At 60.8% G+C, this 21457-nt stretch overlaps 1 protein-coding gene across 1 annotated transcript in view; it reads left to right on the top strand.

Annotated features, from left to right (window-relative positions):
* The window catches only part of MACROD1 (mono-ADP ribosylhydrolase 1), a 141448-nt gene that overhangs the window by 113018 nt on the left and 6973 nt on the right, over positions 1–21457 (top strand). Inside the window, 1 exon segment of the mRNA XM_082748247.1 lies at positions 14588–14617. Coding sequence (XP_082604373.1) covers positions 14588–14617 — 30 coding nt within the window.

The following is a 21457-nucleotide window of genomic DNA, read 5'->3' as shown; positions in this document are numbered from 1 at the left end:
CCCCAGGTGACACCCCATGAACCACAGGCACGTGGCCCGGGGACTGGCTGGCAGCACAGACCTGGCCGAATGGACCAGCCCTCACCAGAAAGTTCCGCCAGCTTCTTGGACTTCTGTGATCCATGTCCTGATGCCACTAGAATCCCTGTCACCACATGTGCTAAACCTTCCCATCTTGCACTGCACAAAAGGTTGAGGCGCACGCCCCCGCCACGTGTACAGGAGCGAGGCAGTGTGCCCCAGCCCAGAAACTCAGGTTGAGTAAGGAGGGGGCAAGGCCCCTAGCCCTTGGGGAAGTCCCTGAGAGGGCGCCAGGGAGTGGGCACAGCGGAGACAAAGCCAGGGGGACAAAGCCTCCAATTCCCCAGGGTAGCAATGGGAGCAGGTGGGCCAAGGAAAGTTCTGGAAAAGCCAAGGTCAGGTCAGGAACTCCCCGCTCCCGGCCTCATTTCCCTGTGATTTGCTGCCATTCCGGGGCCAAGCCAGCGGCTCCTCACCCCTCAGTCCTGGGTCTGAGGGTCCTGTCCTGTGAGGGGCCTCCCTGAGCACCCTCTTCCCTGGTGAGGTCGCCTTGCTCTCTCCGGTGCCTCGATTTCTCCGTGGGGGCACGTGGCCCCATTTGTGCTTACATGAGATGTGTGGGTCTGGGTCCTTGGACACTGACTACCGTGCAGGGGCCTGTGGGTGCGGGCTGGCGGCCTGTGCGCTTCTCAAAGAATGTGCGATAACACGAGCCCGCGTTCGGTGGTGCGGGTTTTATAAACATCTGCGCCCCCTCCCCAGCCGACCCTGAGCAGCTGGAGGATGTGGCCTGGGCCCACAGTCCCTGCCTGTCCCAGCACCTGCCGGGCGGCGGTGTGGCTCCGGGGAGAGCCGGCAGGTGTTGCTGAGCGACTGAGCGACTGAGCACGTGCGGAGACTAAGCCTCAGGCTAACCGAGAACTGCCCAGTAAGGCGATGGTGACAGAGCCGCCGAAGGCCACCTGTGATCCCTCAAGCTGGCAACTGCCCCTGGATGACGGTCCAGGGGTTACCGGAGGGGCCAGACCACGTCCCTCTTCTGGCCCACTGGACGGAGGCGAGAAGGGGGCGAGCTGGCCCGCCCTCCCAGCCCTGGCAGGCTTAGCGAGGCTTGTCTCTGATGAGCTACTCTCCCTGGGGAGCCTCCTCTTCTCCCCACAGATGACATCACTGCCCCCCACCCCTCATCTGTGCCACACACCCGGGCAGGGGGGCTACCTCGCCTTCTTCCTCCCTCCCCCCACCCAGCCATTCTTCCCAGCAGAGGTAACATTTTCTATGGTGATTTGAGCAATTCTTGACTCTGGCTATCATTCACCTGTTACACATATCCCAAGTTCGGGAAAGGAGACGCGGATTGTGTCTTGAATGACAGTCCAGGTGGAGAGAACGACATGCGCCAAGGCATGGGGAGTAGATGGTGGCAGGGGTAGGGGGTAGAGGGTGTGGAGGGGGAGGCAGAGGTGAGGCTGGAAGGGCAGGAAGGCTGATGAGGAAGGAAGTTGTGAGAGCAAAGGCAAGGCCCATGCCCAAGACTCAGGGGAGCCAGAGGGCCTGAGGAGGGAGAGGGGGAGGGCAGGGTGGAGGCTGGAGGGGGGGGGAGAGCCCCCAGCTAAGCTGATTGGAGCCTCAGACACTCCTGGGGGGATCCTTGCCTCCAGTGACACCCCTACCCCATCACTGCGTCTCTCCTGACTCCTTTTCTGGGGCTGCAGACTCTGTCTTCCTCGTCACCCCTCCTTCTCCCACCCCCTGGCTCAGTCCAAGTTTACTGCCTCTGTCTACTGCACAGCACAGGGGCTCCTGGGCCTGATGCCTCTGCAGGCCACCTCCCCAGGGACTCAGACAGCTCCTGACCCCTTCCTCTCGGGTCCCCTCTGTCCCTGCAGCGGGCTCCAGCACCTCAGAGCAACTCAAGCCACTAAAGATAGTGGGGGTGGGGGGAGTGCCAATGGGAGTGTGCACGTGGGGTGTCCTGAGCTCGGGGTTCCCCTCCCCGAGTCCTGATGGTCCAGGGCCCCCTCACCTGCTATGCAAAGGTGCAGCCAGGCCTGGCAGGTTCTGAGCTAAGTATACTGCTGAGATGGGGTGCTGGGAGGAGTCGGAGAGGGGAGAGGGGGGAGGGGGGAGGGCACCGGCCATGGGCTGGGGGGGGGGAAGGGGGGTCGTTGCTCAGCAACCACCAAGCGGCAAGGAGGGATTCTTAAAGAGCTGAGCAGAAAGGCTGAGCTTTGGAGGGGCTGAGGCGCAGTCTCGCATACCAATGGCTGCCGCTGCCAGCCTCCTCCCCTTCCCGCCTCCTCCCCTCCCTCCTAGGAGAGGAGCCCCAGCTGGGAGAGCAGGGGGGTGGAGAGGAGGGGCGCTTAGCTCAGGGCGGGCTTGGGGCAGCCAGGGCCAGAGCCAGGCTGGGGTCCTCTCTTGTCCCCACAGGGGCCTGGGGGTGGGGGAGAATGGCCACCACCCTGAGGCCCACAGGCCAGGGGGCACCCTGGGCTGCCCGACCCTCGGGGTCTGGGATGGGAGGGAGCTAGGACTCCTCACCCCCGCCCGCTGGTGGCCTCCTGGTGCCCCTGCATAAGGCGGAGAAGTTCTAGAGCCAGACGGAAGTGCGCCCTCAGGGGGCGCCTGGGTGGTTCAGTGGTTAAGCATCTGCCTTCAGCTCAGGCTGTGATCTCGGAGTCTTGGGATCGAGTCCCTCGTGGGGCTTCTTGCTCAGTGGGGAGCCTGCTTCTACCTCTGCCTTCCGCTTCCCCCTGCTTATGCGCACTGCTTATGCGCACTCTCTCTGACAAATAAATAAATTAAAAAAAAAAAAGAAAGAAAGAACTACCTTCTCTTGGCTATGACCTTGAATGAGCTACCTCCCCGGCCTTGTGTCCTGGGAGTCACACGAGTCACACAGATAGCAGAGGCTGTGTCTGGTGGGTAGAGTTTCTGAGGAAGTCCCTCCTGGTGTCTAACTCGAATTCTCCACGCAGCAAGTGCTCGCTGCCTCTCTGCCTCTCTTCTGAGACGGGAATGTCTGTCTGGCCTCAGTCCAGCACCTGATATTCTAGAAGCAACAAGGGTAAGGACTCAGCTGTGAGATCTTCTGCCAGTTCCTTTCCTTCTAGGGTCCCAGTTTTCCATCTGTACCTGGAGGGGCTGGGCTAGGCCAGGATGCCTTGCCGGGGTCCAGGGAGGGGACCGGATTGCGCCACATTTGGAAGCCGATCCCATGCCAGATCCAATCCTGTCTCTCCTGGTCCTCTGAGTCCCTGAGTAGTCTCTGGGGGTCAGCAGTACCTCTCCTGTCCTCTGTCTACCCATCTTGGGCCACCACGGTCCTCTCTACTCCCTCCCTGCCCTTGTCTCCCAGTCCATCCTCTCCGATCTTCTCCCCCTCAGCTCTGAGGAGGCTTTTTCTCAAGTGCAGTCCCGGCCCTGCTGCTTCCCGCTCCAGCACCTACCAGGGCTCCCCACCCTGGGAGACGGACCCCAGCCCCCTGGGGTCGGGCTGACCCTCTGCCCTCAGCTTGATCACACTCCCCTCCCCAGAACTGCCTCCCTCCCTAACACTCAGAGCTCATTCATCCCTCCAGACTTTGTGACTAGAGGGCAAATCAATGTCTGTCGGAGGAGTGAACAGTATAGTAAGAGTAGGTCTTTGGTGCCAGGCCTGTGCTGGCTTCAGGGGCCCTGGAATGAACAGTGCATGCTAGGTCCTCTCCCATTGGCTGGTGCTAAAACCAGTAACCAAATTCCTAGACGAGATCCTGCTGATGGGACCAAGGTGTGGTCTTCAAAATAAACAAGGTAAGAAGAGGAACCGGGCAGGAGACGCTCTCATTGGGTGGGTCAGAGGAGGCGCCGTAGTCATGGAGACCTGAAAGCTGAGAAGAAGCCCGTCTGGAAAGAGCTGGAAGGGTGTGCCAGGGAGAGGGAGCAGTATATGCAAAGGCCCTGGGTCATAAAAGAACCAGATCCATTCAAGGAAGAGAAGAGAGGCCAGGACACTGGGAGAAGCAGAGCGTGGTATGCGGCCGTGCATTCATGGAGAGGAATATGGATTTTATTCTAAGTGTCATAGGAAGCTATTTGAGAGTTTTAAGCAGGAAAGTGACATGATCTAATTTATATTTTAAAGCGATCATCTGAACAACCACTTCGGAGAGCAATTTGGCAATAACTAGTAAAGTTAAAGATGTGCGTATCTCACAACCCCCACAGCGCCCCCCCCCCCAGTGTATGTGTACGGGAGACAGGCTGCAGCACGTGAGTTTGGGGGTGTACAAGATGCTCCCCGGGACAGGGGCGTCTGGGTGGCTCAGTGGGTTAAAGCCTCTGCCCTCGGCTCAGGTCATGATCCCAGGGTCTTGGGATCGAGCCCCGCATCAGGCTCTCTGCCCTGTAGGGAACCTGCTTTCTCCTCTCTCCCTCTGCCTGCCTCTCTGCCTACTTGTGATCTCTGTCTGTCAAATAAATAAATAAAATATTTTTTTTTAAAGATTTTATTTATTTATCAGAGAGGGGGGGGGAGAGCGAGCACAGGCACACAGAATGGCAGGCAGAGGCAGAGGGAGAAGCAGGCTCCCTGCTGAGCAAGGAGCCCGATGTGGGACTCGATCCCAGGACGCTGGGATCATGACCTGAGCCGAAGGCAGCTGCTTAACCAACTGAGCCACCCAAGCGTCCCTAAATAAAATATTAAAAAAAAAAAAAAAGATGCTCCCCAGGAGCCTTCCTGGCTGATGGTCAGAGGGAGGACAGCTGGAGGAGGCGGGCCAGCCCCAGTCTGGCATATTACACAGCAGTGAAGACAGACCAAGCAGTCCTGGGAACTCGGGCAGCCCATCCCCTTTATAGCTAAAACGAACAGACCAAGGTCATAGCTTGCTGAGGGGCCTACAAAGGAAAACTCTAAAGAAAATACACACCAAATTCAAGGTAGCGGGTTCCTCCATAGGTGGGGGGAGGGTTTGCCCTCCTCTGTGAGGTCCTGTGTGTGGGGCTGGGGGTGGGGAGTAGGGGGTGGGCTGGGTGCACATCGGGGCAATCGTGCATGTGCTGCATAGCTTTCGTGCGCATGAGGTCAGTAGAAAAAGGGCGCCTGGGTGGCTCAGTTGGTTAAGCGTCTGACTCTTGGTTTCTGGCTTAGGTCATGATCTCAGGGGAGTTCAGAGTTTTAAGATTCTCCCTCCGCACCCCACCCCCTACAGGGCGCACGTGCTCCTGCGCTCCTGCTCCTGCGAGCGCACGCGCGCTCTCTCTCTCTCTCTCTCTCTCCCCCTAAAATAAATAAATGCATCTTGAAAAAAAAAAAAAGAAAGAAAAGGATCATTTGCTGGAGGGGACAGACTGGACAGTGAGAGGCAGCGGACCAGTGGGCCAACACTCTCTTTTCTTCTCCAAGCCCATGGTTTATGTTCTGCTCCAATACACCCGGGTTTTCTCCTCGAGGAAGAAAACTGACGCTCAGAGAGGGCAAGGGCCTGCCTGGGGTCACCCAGCAAGCTGGGGGTGAAGGAAGCTATGACCCTGAGGCCTCTTCCACTGGGGCTGAGCCAGGAGGTCAAGGCTGCCTTGGGGACCTCCTCACACTCCTCCCAGCCGCAGGAGGGGGGCCTCCTGCTTCCCCCTCACCCAGGACATTTTCTCTTGCTGTCCACTCGTCCGCTCTCCCACCCGCCCGGGCTCCCTCGGCCGCAGCCCCTCATTCCTGCGGAGAAGGAGACTGCACCCGGCTGGCTGGGGCCCAAGCCGTCTCCTGGTAATTGGGTTTCAGGGATGCTCATGGTTATGCTAATGGCGCGGCTGGGAGCGCCAGCCCCCTGGCTCCTGGGGGAGGGGAGGCCCTGTGCGGCTGGGGGTCCCCCAGCGCTGCAGCTTCAGCAGCCCTTCCTTGGAAATCAGACCGATTCAAACCCCCGGCTCCCCCTACCCCCCAGCTCCGTGACCTTGGGCGAGGCCTGACACCTTGCCCTGACTCTCTTTCCTCCTCTGTAAAGTGGGAAAAAGAACAGGGCCCTCTCTTTAGGCTCTGGCGGGGAGGGAAAGATGAAAGAATCCACTGGAAACACTTGGCCCAGTGCCTGGCCCAGAGAATTTGCTCAATAAATGCGTTATTAACTATTTTTTGTTTTCCTTTAAAGAGGTCCTGCAGGAGAGTATGGGCAGGGGCGAAAGCCCGTACTCTGCACGATGAGCTACTGGGTGACTCATTTGCTTTTGCTTTTTTGTTGATGTGTATCCTCCAATTTGGGGCATTCGACATGAATTTCTTGTATAACAAAAATACCAATAAGTAGGAGTGGCCTGGGGACGGGGCATGGAGAAAGGGGGTTGAGGGACATTGAGGCTCCAAGGCTTGGGGTCCAGCTTGGGGACGGATGTCTGGGAAGTCGGATCTCTGCGGAGGTGGAGCCAAAGAAACCCAGGCAGGAGGGGGCTCTCCCACAGCCAGGGCACCCGCTTAGAGCTTAAATAACCAACTGGGTGCCTTTTTCTTTTCTTTTCTTTCTTTCTTTCTTTCTTTTTTTTTTTCTGGGTGGCTTTTGTAGGCAGAGGTCTCGGGGGAAGGCCCCCTGGGGTAGACCGGGGGGGGGGGGGGGGGGGGCCTCTGGAACCAAGGATGGGAGGCAGGAGGTGTGGGGCAGGACTGGGGGAGGCCCTTCCGTGGCAAAGGGAGGCTGATACAGGGCCAGTGGGAAAGGGAAACCCTGGAAGGGGGATCCCAGCTGGGCGCCGCTCCCAACAAATTTAGGGAATCCCAGCACTCCTCTCAGAGAAGACGAGGTGGGGACTCAGTCCTGAGGGCAGACAGGCTAGATCTGGCTGAGTGGGATTCTTAGTAGCCCAGGTTCCTGGCAGGCCAAGAGGATTCAAACCCTCTCTCCGCCACCCTAACCTGTGTGGCCTTGGGCCCCAGACTTACCTGAGCCTCAGTTTCCCCATCTGTGAAAGGGGGCTGCAGAGACCGCAGGATCCCCACAGCTCTCCCTAGGAGGCTGGTGAGCAAACCTTGGTAGGAAGAAGCTGCTGTTAAGATTATTAATCCAGGGGCCCCTGGGCGGCTCAGTGGGTTAAGCCTCTGCCCTTAGCTCAGGTCGCTCAGGCCATGATCTCAGGGTCCTGGGTTCAAGCCCCACATCAAGCTCTCTGGTCAGCAGGGAGTCTGCCCCCTCCCCGCCCTCTCTCTGTCAAATAAATAAATAAAATCTTTTAAAAAAATTATTAATCCGGCCCATTAGCAGGCTGACCCCCTTCTCCCTGGCTGACCAGGGACCCCAGCCCCTCACACCCACTGCCACTGTGGAGGTCTGAGGACCTAACAATTTTATAGGCTTTTTTTTTTTTTTTAAGATTTCATTTTTAAGTAATCCCTCCACCCAATGTGGGACTCAAATTTACAACCCCGAGATCAAGAGTCGAGTGCTCTTCCAACTGAGCCGGCCAGGCACCCGGTTTTATAGTGATTTTAAACTATATCATCTCTGCCCCACAAGAGCTCAAGGCCCCAGGGGCCCAAGATCACAGCTGGGGGTTTCAGGACCAGAACTTGCAGAACACAAGAATGGTGGCTCCTCCGACTAAGAGCAGGGACCTTGAGCAGCTCACTTTGCCGCTCTGTGCCTCAGTTTCCCCATCTGTCCACAGGGCAGGAAGGGGTGTGTGTGCACACGTCAGGCCCCTGCCTCCCAGCCTGAGGAAGGTCTAGGAAGCCTCACATTCCCCACCCCCAGGTAGCCCCACCTAAGAGGACAGTGACCTTGGCCTGGGGGACCGAGTCTGTCAAACACGGCAACTGCTTTCACAGCTTGAGATGCCTTTGAAGTCTCTTGTTTTATCTTCAAAAATTCAGCACATGTCACATTTTATTCCATCTGTGGGACATTTCTAATCTAAAGCGTGTTTTAAACAACTCACCCTCAAGTAACACGGATACCCAGCGCAGGCCTGCAGGAAGTGGAGGTGGGCGACTGCTCTGGTGTCCCAAGAACAAAGCCCGCTCCCCTAACCCTCCAGGTGGGGCTGGGGCTACTAGCGGTCTGGCCTGCCGGCACCAGGCACTGTGCCAGACTTTGGGGTGCTGGGGGGCCATGGGGGCTCACACCCAGGCATGGGGCGGCTACAACAGAACAGTAATGATGGGGCACACACAGGCATTGTGGGGTGCTCCAGGCCTGGGGGGGTCACCTCCATAATGCAGTCCCCAGCAGGTCCCCTTCGTGTCCACTCTGAGCTGCTCTGGCCCCAGTTGGCTCTGACCTCCTCTCCCACTTCTCTCCCCCAACTCACTCTGCTTCAGCTACAAATGGTCTCCTCCCTCTGCCTCAGGACCTTTGCACAGGCCGCCCCCCCGGGGGGGTGCCCCTCACAGCTGGCTCCTTATGTTCAGCAGATCCTTGACTCCTTCTAGATCACCCCCACACCACCCCACCCTCACTCACTGGCCAGCCATTCTCTCCTCACTTCCTAACCTCTGGCACAAATGGTAATCTTTGTTCGAGTTCATTCTTGTTCTGTTGTTTCTTTGCCTCCTGGATAATGAGCTCTGTGCCCGCAGCGCCTGGCCCAGCTGTGTCCCAGCGCCTGGCACAGAGTAGGGGCTGGATTTGTATTTGTCAAATGCTAGGAAGCTGAGAAGGGGGAGGAAGAAGGGGGGAGGGGAGTGGGCCAGGCTGAGGGGCTGGGGTTTTGGGGGAGCAGCCTTCATTCCCCGAGGCTGGGGGGTGGCTGGCAGCCTTGCAGGCACTGAGGACCAGGACGAGGTATTTGGAGCAGCAGCGGCGGCAGCCTCCGCACACCAAGGGGCTGTGACCAGCTCAAAGTCACCGCTGTGCCTGCTCACCAGGGCTCTCCCCGGCCCAGTAACCTGCTCAGCGCTTTCCTCGGGTCACTGGATCTCCTCTCTGCGGCCCCCACCCCCACCCCCGCACAATAACCGCTCGCCTCCACCTCCCACACCCTAGCCTGGAGGATGTGTCAGGGACAGCTGGGCGGCTCCTCTGTGGCCTCCTGCCACTGCCCTTGGACCAGCCCCGTCACCTGCACGCCCCCCACCCCAGGTCCTTCCTCCAGAGGGCCCCTCGGTAGGCTCCTCCACAAGTCCTGATGGCTGCAGAGCTGGGCAGACAGTGTGGCCTCGCTGAGTGACTCTGGGCATAGCCCTTAACCCAGTGTAAATGCTTGGCAGTCACCTGCTGTGTACCGAGCTCAGGGCTGGGAGTTGGGGACAAGTATGAATGGACACACACAGCACTGACCTGGGAGGTAAGGAGGCTGGAGGCAGTGATCTGTGGCCCTCAGGAGCGGAGGTGGGTAGCTGGGTGTGCCCCTCAAGGCTGGCTCTCAGGGTCTCCTCTGAAGAGGCAGCAGCCCATGCAAAGGCTGGAGGAAATGGAGCCACTTTGAGGACCTGGAGTGTGGCCCATGGGGAGATGAGGGGAAGGGGGGAGGAGAGAAGCCAGTGGGCCCCAGGCTGGGCCCCGTTCTCTATCCTGAGAGCACAGGGGAGCTTTGGGAGGAAACCAGGATAAAACAGGAAACCGGGATAAAACAGCAGATGCCCAAATTTGCATTATGAGAACATAGTTCTCTATGGCTCGGCTCTCTCATCTGTAAAATGGGTTAGTAACATGCCTTCCACACAGGGTAAGAGTTAAAGAAGTCAGAGCAAGGGGTCACCTGGGTGGCTCAGGCCTTTGCCTTTGCCTTTGGCTCAGGTCATGATCTCAGGACCCTGGGATTGAGCCCTGCATTGGGCTCTGTGCTCAGTGGGGAGCCTGCTTCCCCCCCTCTTTCTGCCTGCCTCTCTGCCTACTTGTGATCTAAATAAAATCTTTAAAAAAAAAAAAAAAAAAAGAAGAAGTCAGAGCAAGTACGAGTTTACCAGGCCTAGGCCCCGGCACTTCTGCCATTGTGGGCCCTTTTTCTAGCAAAATATATTAGAGGATCACTTAACCACATAAAACAATTAATAACAAACATAAAAAAAATGTATGTTAGAAGCTGATTTTATGAGTTTGTTGGCATAAAGACAAAATGTATTAACATTATATACTAAAAATAATTTCAGACTCAAAGTTCATTTACTCTTCTGATTTTGTTTTTAATATTTTTAAAGATTTATTTATTTATTAGAGAGAGAGAGTGTGAGCTCACACAAGGGGCAGAAGTGGGAGAATCTGAGACAGACACACCAGTCAGCGGGGGCCGGATTTGGTCCCATGACCCTGAGATCCTGACCTGAGCAGACCCCAAGAGTTGGACATTGGACCAGCTGAGCCACCCAGGCACCCCTCACCCCTCCTCTTCTGATCTGAAAAGAAATTACATATTCATGGGTCCCTAAAAATATCATGGGCTCTGGCCCATGCCCACTATGCACTGCCCGGCCCTCAAAGTGGGGGCCATTCTTTTCACTAGGGGCTGCCTGGCAGGGGCAGGAGGGGTGGGTGGCCAGAAGGTGGTCAGAAGAGGAGGTGTCTGTGTGCCTCAGAGCCTCCCTTTGGCCGACCCACCGGCCCCTCCCCAGCACCCAGGTCCAGTGCCCTGGCTCTGTCCCTGCCAGCCCGCCCCTCCTTCCCGCCTGCAGAGCTCCTTCCCCAACCCCTGTAGTTCCTCATTCTGCCCCAGGAAATGCTCAGACTCCTTAGGGCCCCTGCTCTGCCCCTCCCCTGCAGGCCTCTCCTTTTCTCTGAAGCTGTGCTGCTGCCTCCCTCCTCTAGCCTCAGCTCAAATACCACCTCCTCCAGGAAGCCCTCCCAGCTGCCAGGCCTCACCAGATCTTGTCCCTCCCTTGCCTACCCTTTAGGCCTGGGAGCTCCTGAGGCCCAGGGACTGGGTCTTCTTCATCTCTTTGTACTTGGTGGCTCGTGGCAAACGTCAGGAACCAATTAAAATGCTTCAGTTTGAGAATGAAGAAGGGGCCAGCCAGGTCTGTCTGCCTTCGCCCGGGGCCTCCTCTGACCTGTAAGGACAGTGGCCAAGCCCTCGGGGTCTGGCTTTCTCCCTTTCCAGGCTCAGTGACCACACGCCAGCCCCTGATGTGGTGGGCCGGATGCTGGGGCCCAAACTGGGGAGCAACTCCACCCTGCCCCCCCGGGGGGGGCACAAGGGCTGGGGGGCAGGGGAAGGGGCTGGGGCCCTTGGGGGAGGTGCCCTGGGCCTGAGAAGGGTGGAATGACCGCCTGGGCAAGTGCCCTGCATGAGGGGCAGGTGGGGGGCAGGGAGGGGCAGGCAGAATATACGGGGGGGGGGGGTGATGTCCCCGGGGACCCTCAGCCCCTAGCCTGGTGGGCCCCTGTCACGGGACAGAGCATTTGGCAGTGACTGGCATCAAGGGGTGTGGACCTCATTTCTACCCCAAGGTCACAGGCTCAGTGCCGAGGCTCAGAGCTAGTTAATGACGCCCCGTGGAGCATGGTGCACGCGTGTCTGAGTGGGGGATGAGGCAGGGCTGGGCCACCGCTCCTTGCCGTGGCGACCCGTAAGCAGACAGGGTGGCAGCCCTGGGGAAAGGCACCCCCAGCCCCCAGGGTGCATGCTGTGGCCTGGCAACCGCCCCCCTCTACCTCACCCTCACCAAAGCCGGAGCAGGCCTCATGCCCCTTCCCCAAGTCCCGGGCAATGCCGCTTAGGAGCTCAGAGACCCCTGCTTCGCTGGGCCATATTGGGGTCCCTGGGGTGGGGCCAGGTCACGACCCCGGGCTTCAGTCGGAAGCCTCGTGCTTGTCTCCGCAGCTCGCGGCTACTCGCCCGCCACCATGTCTCAGCAAGAAGGTGTTGGGAACACACAGGGAGCGTGTGGGGGTCAAGAAGGATGATGTTGGGGCGTCCGGCTGGCTCCGTCAGTAAAGCCTGCAGCTCTTGATCTCAGGGTTGTGAGTTCGAGTCCCACACTGGGTGTAGAGATTACTTTAAGAAATTAGTATTTAAAAAGAAACAGAAGGAGAAAGCACGCTGACAACCAGCCATCCTGGGTCAGAGGCCTCCCCTCCCTTCCCCATCCCTCTGTGAACCTGTTTTCTCATCTGAAAAATGGGCTCATGACCAGTTGTGATTTAGAACTGAAGGGAGCATGGTGGGGACAGCAGGAGGAGGAGGAGCCGGAGACTGTCAGCCTAGTGGGCTGGAGGAAGGGGACACGCAGACCAGCCTCATACGTGGGACACACAAGCTAGTGACCAGGTCCTCTGGGTAGCCCAAGACTGAGACCCAGCGCCTGCCTGTTCCCACCTGGGACAGGTGACATGACCTGGCCACCTGCTTGCCCTTCTTCGGGCTCAGCCCGGTGAAATCCTTTCCGCCCCGGTCAAGTCCCCCCACTCAGCCCTCCGGTGCTCCTGGCCTGGTGGACATCGGGGCAGCTCACCTCATCCCTGACCTGGGCAGACCAACACGGGGTGGGGTTCAAGGGAAACCAGGCGGCGGTAGGGTAGGTCCCTTCCAACAGGGGCCTGCAGAACGGCAGGTCAGCGCCCCTTCCCCTCCCGCCCCTTCGAGGCTCGCTGCCAACACATTTGGCACCGAGTCCCCTGTGAGCGGGAGCCAGCTCGTTTGCGGCCGGTGTTAATTAAGAGAGAGAGGTGACGGGGGGAGGTGGGGAGAGGCCGTGGAGGGCAGCTTCCGACAGCTGCCAGCACTGCTCTGGGCCAACCCCAGATGCCCAGGCCTCCCTTGCTGGCTCCAGGGCAGGGCTGTCCCCAGGTCCGGCCCCCTCTCACTGCAGCCCGACCCTTGGGGTGGGGTTGGGGTTGGGGGGGCAAGTCCAGACTGCGTCTGAAGGGCCGCAGTGTGGAAGAGTCGGGCCCAGGCCCAGCCGGGGTTGGGGGGGGACAGCAGTGACCCTCCCTGAGCTGCCCTCGAGGTCGGCCTGCCTTACAGCTTGGCTACAGCCAGACCCGGTTCATGTCCTGCCACCCCCACGATGCCCCTCAGCCCCCAGCCTCAGGCTTCTCATCTGTAAAATGGGAGCCTCGCCCCCCCGTGGCACCCTGCTGGGATTGTTAAATGGGATCATGTGTGCGAAGCACTCAATCTGTGCCCAGCCGAGGGTCCTCACCGCCCGCCGGGATGGAGCTTTCCGGGGGCCCCAGGGTCCTCCAGGGCCCTGTAGGAGCCCGCCTGCCCGCATCTGCCTGGCGGTCCCTGCCTGGTCCTCCTCGGGCAGGGGCTCCGGGTCCCAGCCGCCTCCGGGCCTGCTCGGCCGGCCTTCCTCCCGCCTTCCCCGCAGCCCCCCAGCCCTGCTGTGGGAGCGCCCGGCCGCTCCTCGCCTCTCCATCTTAATTAGCTGCTTGTATTAATCTCGCAAGTAACGTGGCAACTTGCAGCCCTGGGTTTTCGGGCTGTGGAATTAATTATTCCCCAAGCGAAGAGCTGTCAGCTCTGGGAGACCAGGCGTTCAGAGCCACCCGACACCACTTAGCAGGGTCCACGGTGTCTGCACGGAACCCCGGGCGGGAGGACGGGCCTGCCCCGAAGGGGCCCCCACCCCTGGCCCCAGGCTCTGCTCCCTGTGCCCCTCCCGCAGAGGGGCGGCACCGGGACCCCAGAAGGTAGTTGGGGTGCGGGGTCTGTGGAGGAGCAGCAGGCCCCACCTGGGAGCCTGGACTCCAGGGTCCAGAGGAGCTGAGGCACAGCGGGTCCCCCACCTGGGCAGCACCTGTCCCGTCTTGCCCGTCACTTCCCCTCACTGGCCCCAGCAGTGAGCGCCGAGGCAGCTGTGAGGCCAGGAGCCAGAGCCCGGCTGGTGAGGGGCCCTGACTTGCGGGCCGAGCAGCTGCCAGCTTCGCTTTGCCCTCCCGTCAGCCCCATGGAGAAGCAGGAGGGGGCTGCAGGCCAAGCAGAGCGAGATGGACAGGTCAGCCCCAGCGCCCTGGCCCCGGGGAGGGGGCTGGAGCTGAGGACCCCTCTCTCTGCCTTGGCCTTCACGCCAACCCTGGGAGATTCCCCGGGGGGGGAAACTGAGGCACAGAGCAAGGAGGCTCTTGTCGGCCATTTGCTGATCCAGCTTCGGTTCCAGTGCCAGGGCTCTGTGCCCTCTCCGTGCTGCCCCCGGGATGGGGTCCCTGCAGTCTGTTGGGTGCCCCAGCCCTGGTTCACGGGCTCATGATCTTACACCCTCCCCTACCCCCTCCCCACACTCGTTCCCTGGGCAGTACTCAGTACAGGTGCACAGTTTTCTAGTGGCTTCCAGCTGTGTCCTGCGAGCTCCAAAGCCAGGGACCAGGCCTGGCACAGATGGGCCTCGCGAGACACTGGGTCACCAGAGTGAATGAATGAAAGGATACACGTGGCCACAGGTCTGCGGCCGCTCCAGACCCCGCACAGGGCTGTTTCCGGGGTGAGCAGCTGGGCCCCCTCCACCCTGCAAACCCCGGGCCCAGCAGGAGAGGGAGACCCCGCCTCCCCCCTTCTCTGCCCCTGTCTCAGAGAAAATCCTAGGCCCAGAGTCTGAAACCCCCGGGGCCCCGGCCTGCCCCTCAGGCCCAGCTGCCAGCCCCCCAACTCCCCTCTCTCTCCACGAGCTGCTGGCCCACCAGCTACTCCCCAGCTGACTGGCCTTTCTCTCTCTCTCTTGCAGCCAACAGCTCCCTGCTCGGAGGCGGCGGCGGTAAGTGGGCTCTTCTGTGGCTGGGGGGTGGTGGGGGTGGGGGTGGGGGTTGTAGAGGGGTACATGGGCCTGGGGGTTGGGTTCCTGAAATCTCTTCTTGCATGGCTGCTTCTCTCCTCTGGGCCTCCTTGCCCATCGTGCCCAGCCATGCGCCTGCCCCCCACAGCCCTCCCCATCACCCCTACTGTGCGCCCACCCCCATTTCTCCATCTCTGATCTTTTCTGACACCCACCCCCTCGGCCAAGCCTGGCCTGCCATTGCTGGGGACAACGCCAGAGCCCTGGATGGTGAGCCTGGCCCCACTCGCTACCGGGGAACCCAGCAGGTCCCCAAGCTCTGAAGAAAGAGGCCTCCTGGTCTGCAACTGGGGGACTGGGGGTCGCAGCGTGGCCAGACATGTGAGGGTTAAAGAGACGAGGCCTAGGACTGGAGGCTGCAGTGTGGGAGGGAAAGCCCAGCCCTTCGGCTACAGTTTTCCTGCCTGGGCACGCAAGCCCATCTGCTCCACTCTGATGACCTCGGAGGGCGGCCCTACAGCCAGGAGAAGGCCTCTCGAAGTCAGGGAGTGCTCTGCGGGCTGTGAGGCCCCCCCAGAAGGCGCGTGTGTGTTCACTGTGGCTCCCCACCACCAAGCAGGGGCTCCAGCAGCACCAGGTGGGCAAGTTGGGAAGAGCAGGGTGGGCCCACCCTGCAGGGACGCGGCCTACATGTTTGGCAGCGCGTGGCCAAGGTGGGCCCAGTCCCTGCTCCTCCCTCCCCCACCCCATGCCCGCCTCCCCTGGTGAGCCCTGCCCGGGCGGGCCACACCAGCCCCTGGTTCCCGGGCCCCTCAGCCCCCACCGGCTGGGCCGCCCGCTGTCGGCACAGGCGGCAGCATGATTGGTGAGCTGGGGGGCAAGGGTTAATGCGCCGTCGGATAAATCCCGGGGGCCGTGTTTACGGCAGCAGTGGCGGGGCCCAGGCCAGGTTTTAAAAGGGGGAAAAATAAAAGAGCCATTGAGGTCAGGAATAAATAAGAACAGTGCTAAGAGCTGTCGGTGACCGGCCAGGATGCAGGACGCGTGGCGGGGGGTCTGTTTGTGGCTCGAGAGCTTTTCTCTCCCTCCCCCGCTTCTCCTCCACTGGCCCTGTGGAGGTCACAGCTATCCCGGAGGCCTCACGGAGTGCCGGGCTTCACTGGGGCTGGGGGTCCAGCCAGGACCTTTTGCTGAAGCCTGTCCCTTTTGCAGGACGCAGGGGCTGTGGCTGATTTGCCACCTGCTGTGCTCTGCCTTCAGACATTCCCCCAGGGACTGAGCACCTAGCACCCACCGCGTGCTGGGACCCGAGCAGGGTGCCGGACCAGAGGGGCCTGGTCCCTGCCCTCCCTGAGCTCACAGGTCAGATGAGACCCCCACCCCCACCCCCAGCCCCCCGCGTGCTCTGTGCGATGGCGGAGCAGGGCTCTTGGAAGGAGGTGGCGCCTACACTGGGACCTGAGGGATGGCTGGAAGGCAGCCAGCAAAGAGCCACGGGAAGGGTGTGCTGTCCAGAGGGAACAGCATGGGTGAAGCCCAGAGTGAGGGAAAACATGGGGCATTTGGGGAGACTCGGAAGATTGGAGCCGTCACAGCCCCCCCAAGGGGAGAGGAGGCCGGAGCCTCCCGGTGCCCTTCTGGGAGACAAAAGACCACAAAAAGCTGTGGGCCTTTTAAATCCTAAGTCAGGTCATTACCCCTCTTCTGCTCAAAACTCTGCCAGGGCTCTCCCCTCACTCAGAGCCAAGGCCAAGTTCTTAGGGCCCCAGCCACCTGCCAGACTCCCTGCCACTGGCCAGCCCTCCCTCCCCGGGCACTAGCCTCCCTGCTGCCCCTGCCCCAGGCCTGCGCACCCGCTGTCCCCTCGCCTCAGAACCCTCTTCCCCAGCTGCGGCCGCGGCCTCTCCCTTTGCCTCTGGCCCATGGGCTCGCCACCCTCTCGGGGCGGCCCTCCCTGACCCTCATTGAAACCGCAGCTGCCTGTGTCTACTGCTGCTGCAGCCTGCCTTCCCCACCCCAGCCCGCCCCGGAGCTGCTGTCTCCCAGCGCCCCGCGTGCCCTGTAACTCACTTGTCGCTGTCACTGCTGATCGGCTCTTGCCCCTCTGAGAACAAAGCTCCAGAGGGCACTGCTAGGTCTCCAGCAGCTAGACCTGGGTCTGACGCCTGTGGCAGGTGCTCAGTGAAAGGGTTGTTGAGTGAATGAATGAACTGCAGACAGGCAGGGATGGCCCATGTTCCGCGAAGGACTTGCTGGGGAGGGCAGTGGGAGCCACTGAGGGTTTCGGTAGGGCAGGGAGGGGCTCAGCTGTGGCCTGGCGACCTCCCTCTGAGAGGTCAAAGAGCACCTGTTCTGGCCAGACTGAGTGGGGAGGTAGGGAGGGGTCCTCCAGCTCCCCTTCCGGCAGCGCTGGCCCCAGGGGCTGCCTGCCTGCGGCAGAGATGGATGGGGTGGGCCGGGACCCAGGAGGAAGTGGGCCTGGAGTCCAGCCTTTTAACACCGGCCGAGATTTATGGAGCCACCGCGAGAGCTCGCTGGGGCTGTCACTCTGCTAATGTGATTGGAACAAGGTGGAGGTGGCAGGGAGGGGACCGCGGGCGGGGCGAGGCTGGGGCTTGGGGGCCTGGAGCCTGCCTAGGGCTGGAGCCCAGATGGTCCCAGCCCTCTGAGATGTCCTCTGCCCTCTGTGTCTGCCGCCTGTGCCCCCTGCTGCTCTATCCAGCCTTAACCTCCCCCTGACTGCCCGGGTGGGAGCCACGGGCAGCAGGAGCAGGGACTGGGTGGCCCACCTGGCTCTACCCAGACCCCGCATCTGTCTTCCTGCGGGGTCACCTGAGGCTTCTCCCTCTCTTTCTGCGTCCAACCCCACGGGCGTTCAGCCTCTGCTCACTCCCCGCCCTCCTGTCCCCACCCCTCCACCTACCCCCACCACCCACCAATCTACCCCCGACTCCTCTGTCTACCCCCACCACCCATCTGTCTTCCTTCCCCATCAACCACGTGCCTCCCGCCACCTGTCCACCCACCTACACCGTCAGCACCCCCATCCCCCTGTCCCCCCATCCACGCAAGCATCAGGCAAGGGTGGCTTGCTCCGGCCACTCGGAGTTGGGCTGCAGGCCCCAGCCGACCCTCTCCCCCTGCTCTGTGGCTTTTTCCGGAGCACAGATTCCCCTTTTAGTGGAAAGGTTCGGTCTTATCGCTTATCTCCCCACTAGAGCGCACAAGAACGCACTCTCCTCAGGACTGGGTTCTAGGGGGTTCCAAGCCCATTTATGGGCGGGCTGTTGCACTCTCTGTATGTGGGGCCCTTCCCTGAGAGCCAGCAGAGAGCCGAGCTGGCACACAGGTCCCACAGCCCTGCCCTGGGGTGGTGGGGAGGAGAGGGACAGCAGGCAGGAATGGGGGGAGGTAGAGTTAGGGGGTGGGGACAGCAGTGACTCGGGAGGAGGCCTGGGGCCTGGCCTGCAGGGCGTTGGTGAAGGGAGCCCAGTGAGTCTCTGGGAAGCCCCTCGACTCCGGCCTCACCCTCATTCCTCTCCAGGGCGCTCTCTGAGTGTGGGTGGCGGTGGGGACTCAAGGCTCCTCTGCTTTGTCCTCAGAGAGACCCAGTTCGGTAGGAGGCTGCCCAGCAGAGGGGGCATCTGATTCGGGCCCTGAAGGGTGAATAGGAGTTTGATGCGCAAGGAGGCGTGGCGAGGCCCCGCGGAGCGCTGGCAGGTGCACTGGGGAGACTGGGTGGGCTCGGCCCACCTACCCACTAGACCCTCAGTCCCCAGACCTCGGGAAGCCACGCCTGCTTCCCCGCCTCCTTCCTGGAGAGACTTTCACTGGCTCGATAAACGTATATTTTTAAAAAACAGACCGCTCTCCTATTGTATGGTAAGAAGGGAGGCGGGCCCTAAATCAGGATGGGAATCGACAGGGCCCTGACGCGTGTCTCTCCTGTTTATTAGGACTGAAATGTTTACTTGGCGATAAGGAGCCGGCTTTCTCGCGGAGATTTGTGCGCTCTTTTTCAATTACCCCTCGTCTTTCTCTGCCACTTTTGCACTAAAGGGATAATAAATGTATCAGAGCGTTTCAATTATTCATCTAAATCATGACTGCGCCTGCCACGGCCAAGCTTTAGTGACAGATTAATTCAGGGCCGCCTTCTGCTCACGCGGCCGCCATCTCTGCTCTTGCCTGGCCGGCTCCCCGAAGGGCTGGTCCCCTCCGTGCCCGCTCACTGCCAACAAGAGCTCCGTGGCCCCAGCAAATCGGCAGCAGACAGCCCCGGCCCCACCGCGGCCCAGCTGCCCACCTTCCCGCCCGCTGGGCCCATGCAGCCCCGATTCCTGTGCCCACACCTGACCCTGGGCACACGGCTCCTCCAGCCCCCTGTCCTGGCACAGGGCCTTTGCATGTGCTGCTCCTGGACCTAAGGCTCCTCTGCCTCCCACCACAACCGTCCTGCCTCCTTACCTTGACGGCAGGGCAGCCCCTCCCACCACCACCCCCTCTGTCCTGCTCCATTTACTAATGCCCTGCCACCGTCCTGGGTGTGAGGACACAGCAGCCCCGGCACCTCGTGGGCTGGCATTCTGTTACCCGTGGTCATCAGACTCCCATTTGTGTGATTATTTCGGTACCAAATACCTCCCTGTCCGACTCTGCTCCGACGGGACGTGCACAGGGTGTCTGTCTATCCACCTCCTGGCCAAGGTTAGGTGCTCAGGGCTGACCTGTGTGCAGACCAGCTGTGCCCAGGGGCCCCGCTCACCCAGCCTGGGCACCTGGGCACATGTTCACAGCCCAGCCCTGGCCCCCGGCGGCGGCTTGAGGAAAGCCCACCACCCCGGGGCCCACCTTCTCCTCACCACACTGAGGCCCTGGCCTGGGCTGTGGCCCCAGCCCCTTTCCTCTCTCCTATCTCTCCTATCTCTCACGTTTTCTTTCTGTCTCTCTGTCTCTCTGCTTCTGTCTCTGCCTATCTCTGCCTCTATCTTTCCCTGTCTCTGCCCCTGTCTCTCTTTCTGTCTTTGCCTCTGTCGCTGGGTCTCTGTGTGTCTCTCTGTCTCTGCCTCTCTGTCTCTCCCAGCCACAGGGCGTCTCTGGCCCGCTCCCCGTTTCTCTAGCTCGCGTGCCCGCTCCCCGTTTCTCATCCTCTCGCTCTCTCCTCCTCCCTGCTCTCTCCCCGCTCCCGCTGGCTCCCTCTGCTCAGAGCCAGGCAGGCTTGGGGGGGGGGGGATTAGCAAAGCCTCGGATGGGAGCTTCCAAGCATCATCAGGGCCTCCACTTCTGCCTAGTGGCTGCCCACGGCCGTAGTCACGGCGGGGCACAGTGGGCAGACGGGGTGGCCTCCGTACCCTGCCTGGAAGGGGCTGAACTCAGGGGAAGTAGGGGCCCCAAGCGCTGAGCACCCAGTCCCCAAACTAGTCTGGAGCCCCGCTGTGTGCCAGGTGGGGATTGGGGGAGAGGCTGGTCTGTGGGGGGGGCCTGAGCCTGAGCCCAGCAGACCCCGCAGGAGCATTCCATGGGGAACAGCAAACCCACCCCCCCAACCCCCCACCCCCGCCGCAGCCCCACACCAGAGGCTGTCCCAGGCCACGCCCTGCCCCTGCTCAAATTTCTCAGGGCTGCCATGGAAGCAGTTCTAGCTCCTTCTATGAGTCCCACAGTTGCAGCCCTCCCTGCCCCCTTCCCCCACCTCCCACTCCCCCTCACCCCCAGCCCACCCTGGACTCTCCCTGTGGCCCACCCATGCCTCTGCCTGAGGCCGCCTCCTCCAGCTTTCCAAAGCCCATTCTTTCTCATCACTCAGGGCTCTGTTCAGATGCCACCTCCTCAGGGGAGCCCTCCCAACTGCACTCAGGGCCTGCCTGCTCCCACCCCCCTTTCCCTCTTGTCCAGCTCCATCTTCTCCCGCTTCAGGGCTTGCAGTGAGGTAGACCACCCCCCCATCCCCTCCCTGCATGGGGCCAGCAGCTGGCAGCCCCCCCACTCCGCAGCTGGGCAGGTGGGAGAGATGCAGAGGCCAGTCCTCTCCGGGGGAGGCTGGAGGGGACCCCAGCCTCACTTGGGGTGGAAGACTTCATTTCATGGGCTTGTGGAGGCCGTGGGAGGTTGTAGGTAGGGGTGAGGGAGTGACGTGTCCTTCCCCAAGAAAAGACCCCAGGCGTCTCTGCCCCAGCCCAGGTGGCAATGGCGTCGTGAGCAGCAGCATGCCTGGACTGAGCGCTCAGGGTGCGGACCGGGCCTCGTGGAGCCTCTCCTGCAGGATCCCGGGGACCCTCAGCACAGCGCCGGGGTTTGGGGGTACCACTAACTGCTCCACTTTGCAGATGACAACTCTGAGGCACTGGGTCCTTGAAGGGAACCGTGCTCCCAACTCCTAGCCCTCCAAAGGCCTCCTCCCTGGGTAGGAGGGACAGGAGGTCTCAGGCCCCCCTAACCCAGTGGAGACTCTAGCAGAGGCCTCCGGGGCTCGCACCCCACCCTCAGCGGGCAAGATGCTGCCAGGCCCCTTCCTACAGCTGCCGTGGGGATTTTAATAACGGGAGTGATTTTTGCATGATGAATGAGACGCCGCCTTTGTGTATGTAATGAAGCCTAATGTTTCCAAATCCCCATTTAAGGAGTTGATCTCACCCGGTAATGAACTTCGCATCACATCTTGGAGCTCTTGTCCATCCATCTTCTCCCTGGGGTGCCCACCAGCCTTGGCACCACAAGGGTGGGGTCTGGCCAAGGTGGGCTCTGTCTCCCCCAATAGGCCAAGCCTCACAGAACAGGGGCCAGTGCAGGCTTGTGAATCCCGTGAGCGGGGCTGTGGGCAGA

Source organism: Mustela nivalis, assembly GCF_964662115.1.
Source record: "Mustela nivalis genome assembly, chromosome: 9".
NCBI classification, from domain to species: Eukaryota; Metazoa; Chordata; class Mammalia; order Carnivora; family Mustelidae; genus Mustela; species Mustela nivalis.
Note: the sequence above shows the minus strand (reverse complement) of the source record. Positions and strands in the feature narration are given on the sequence as shown.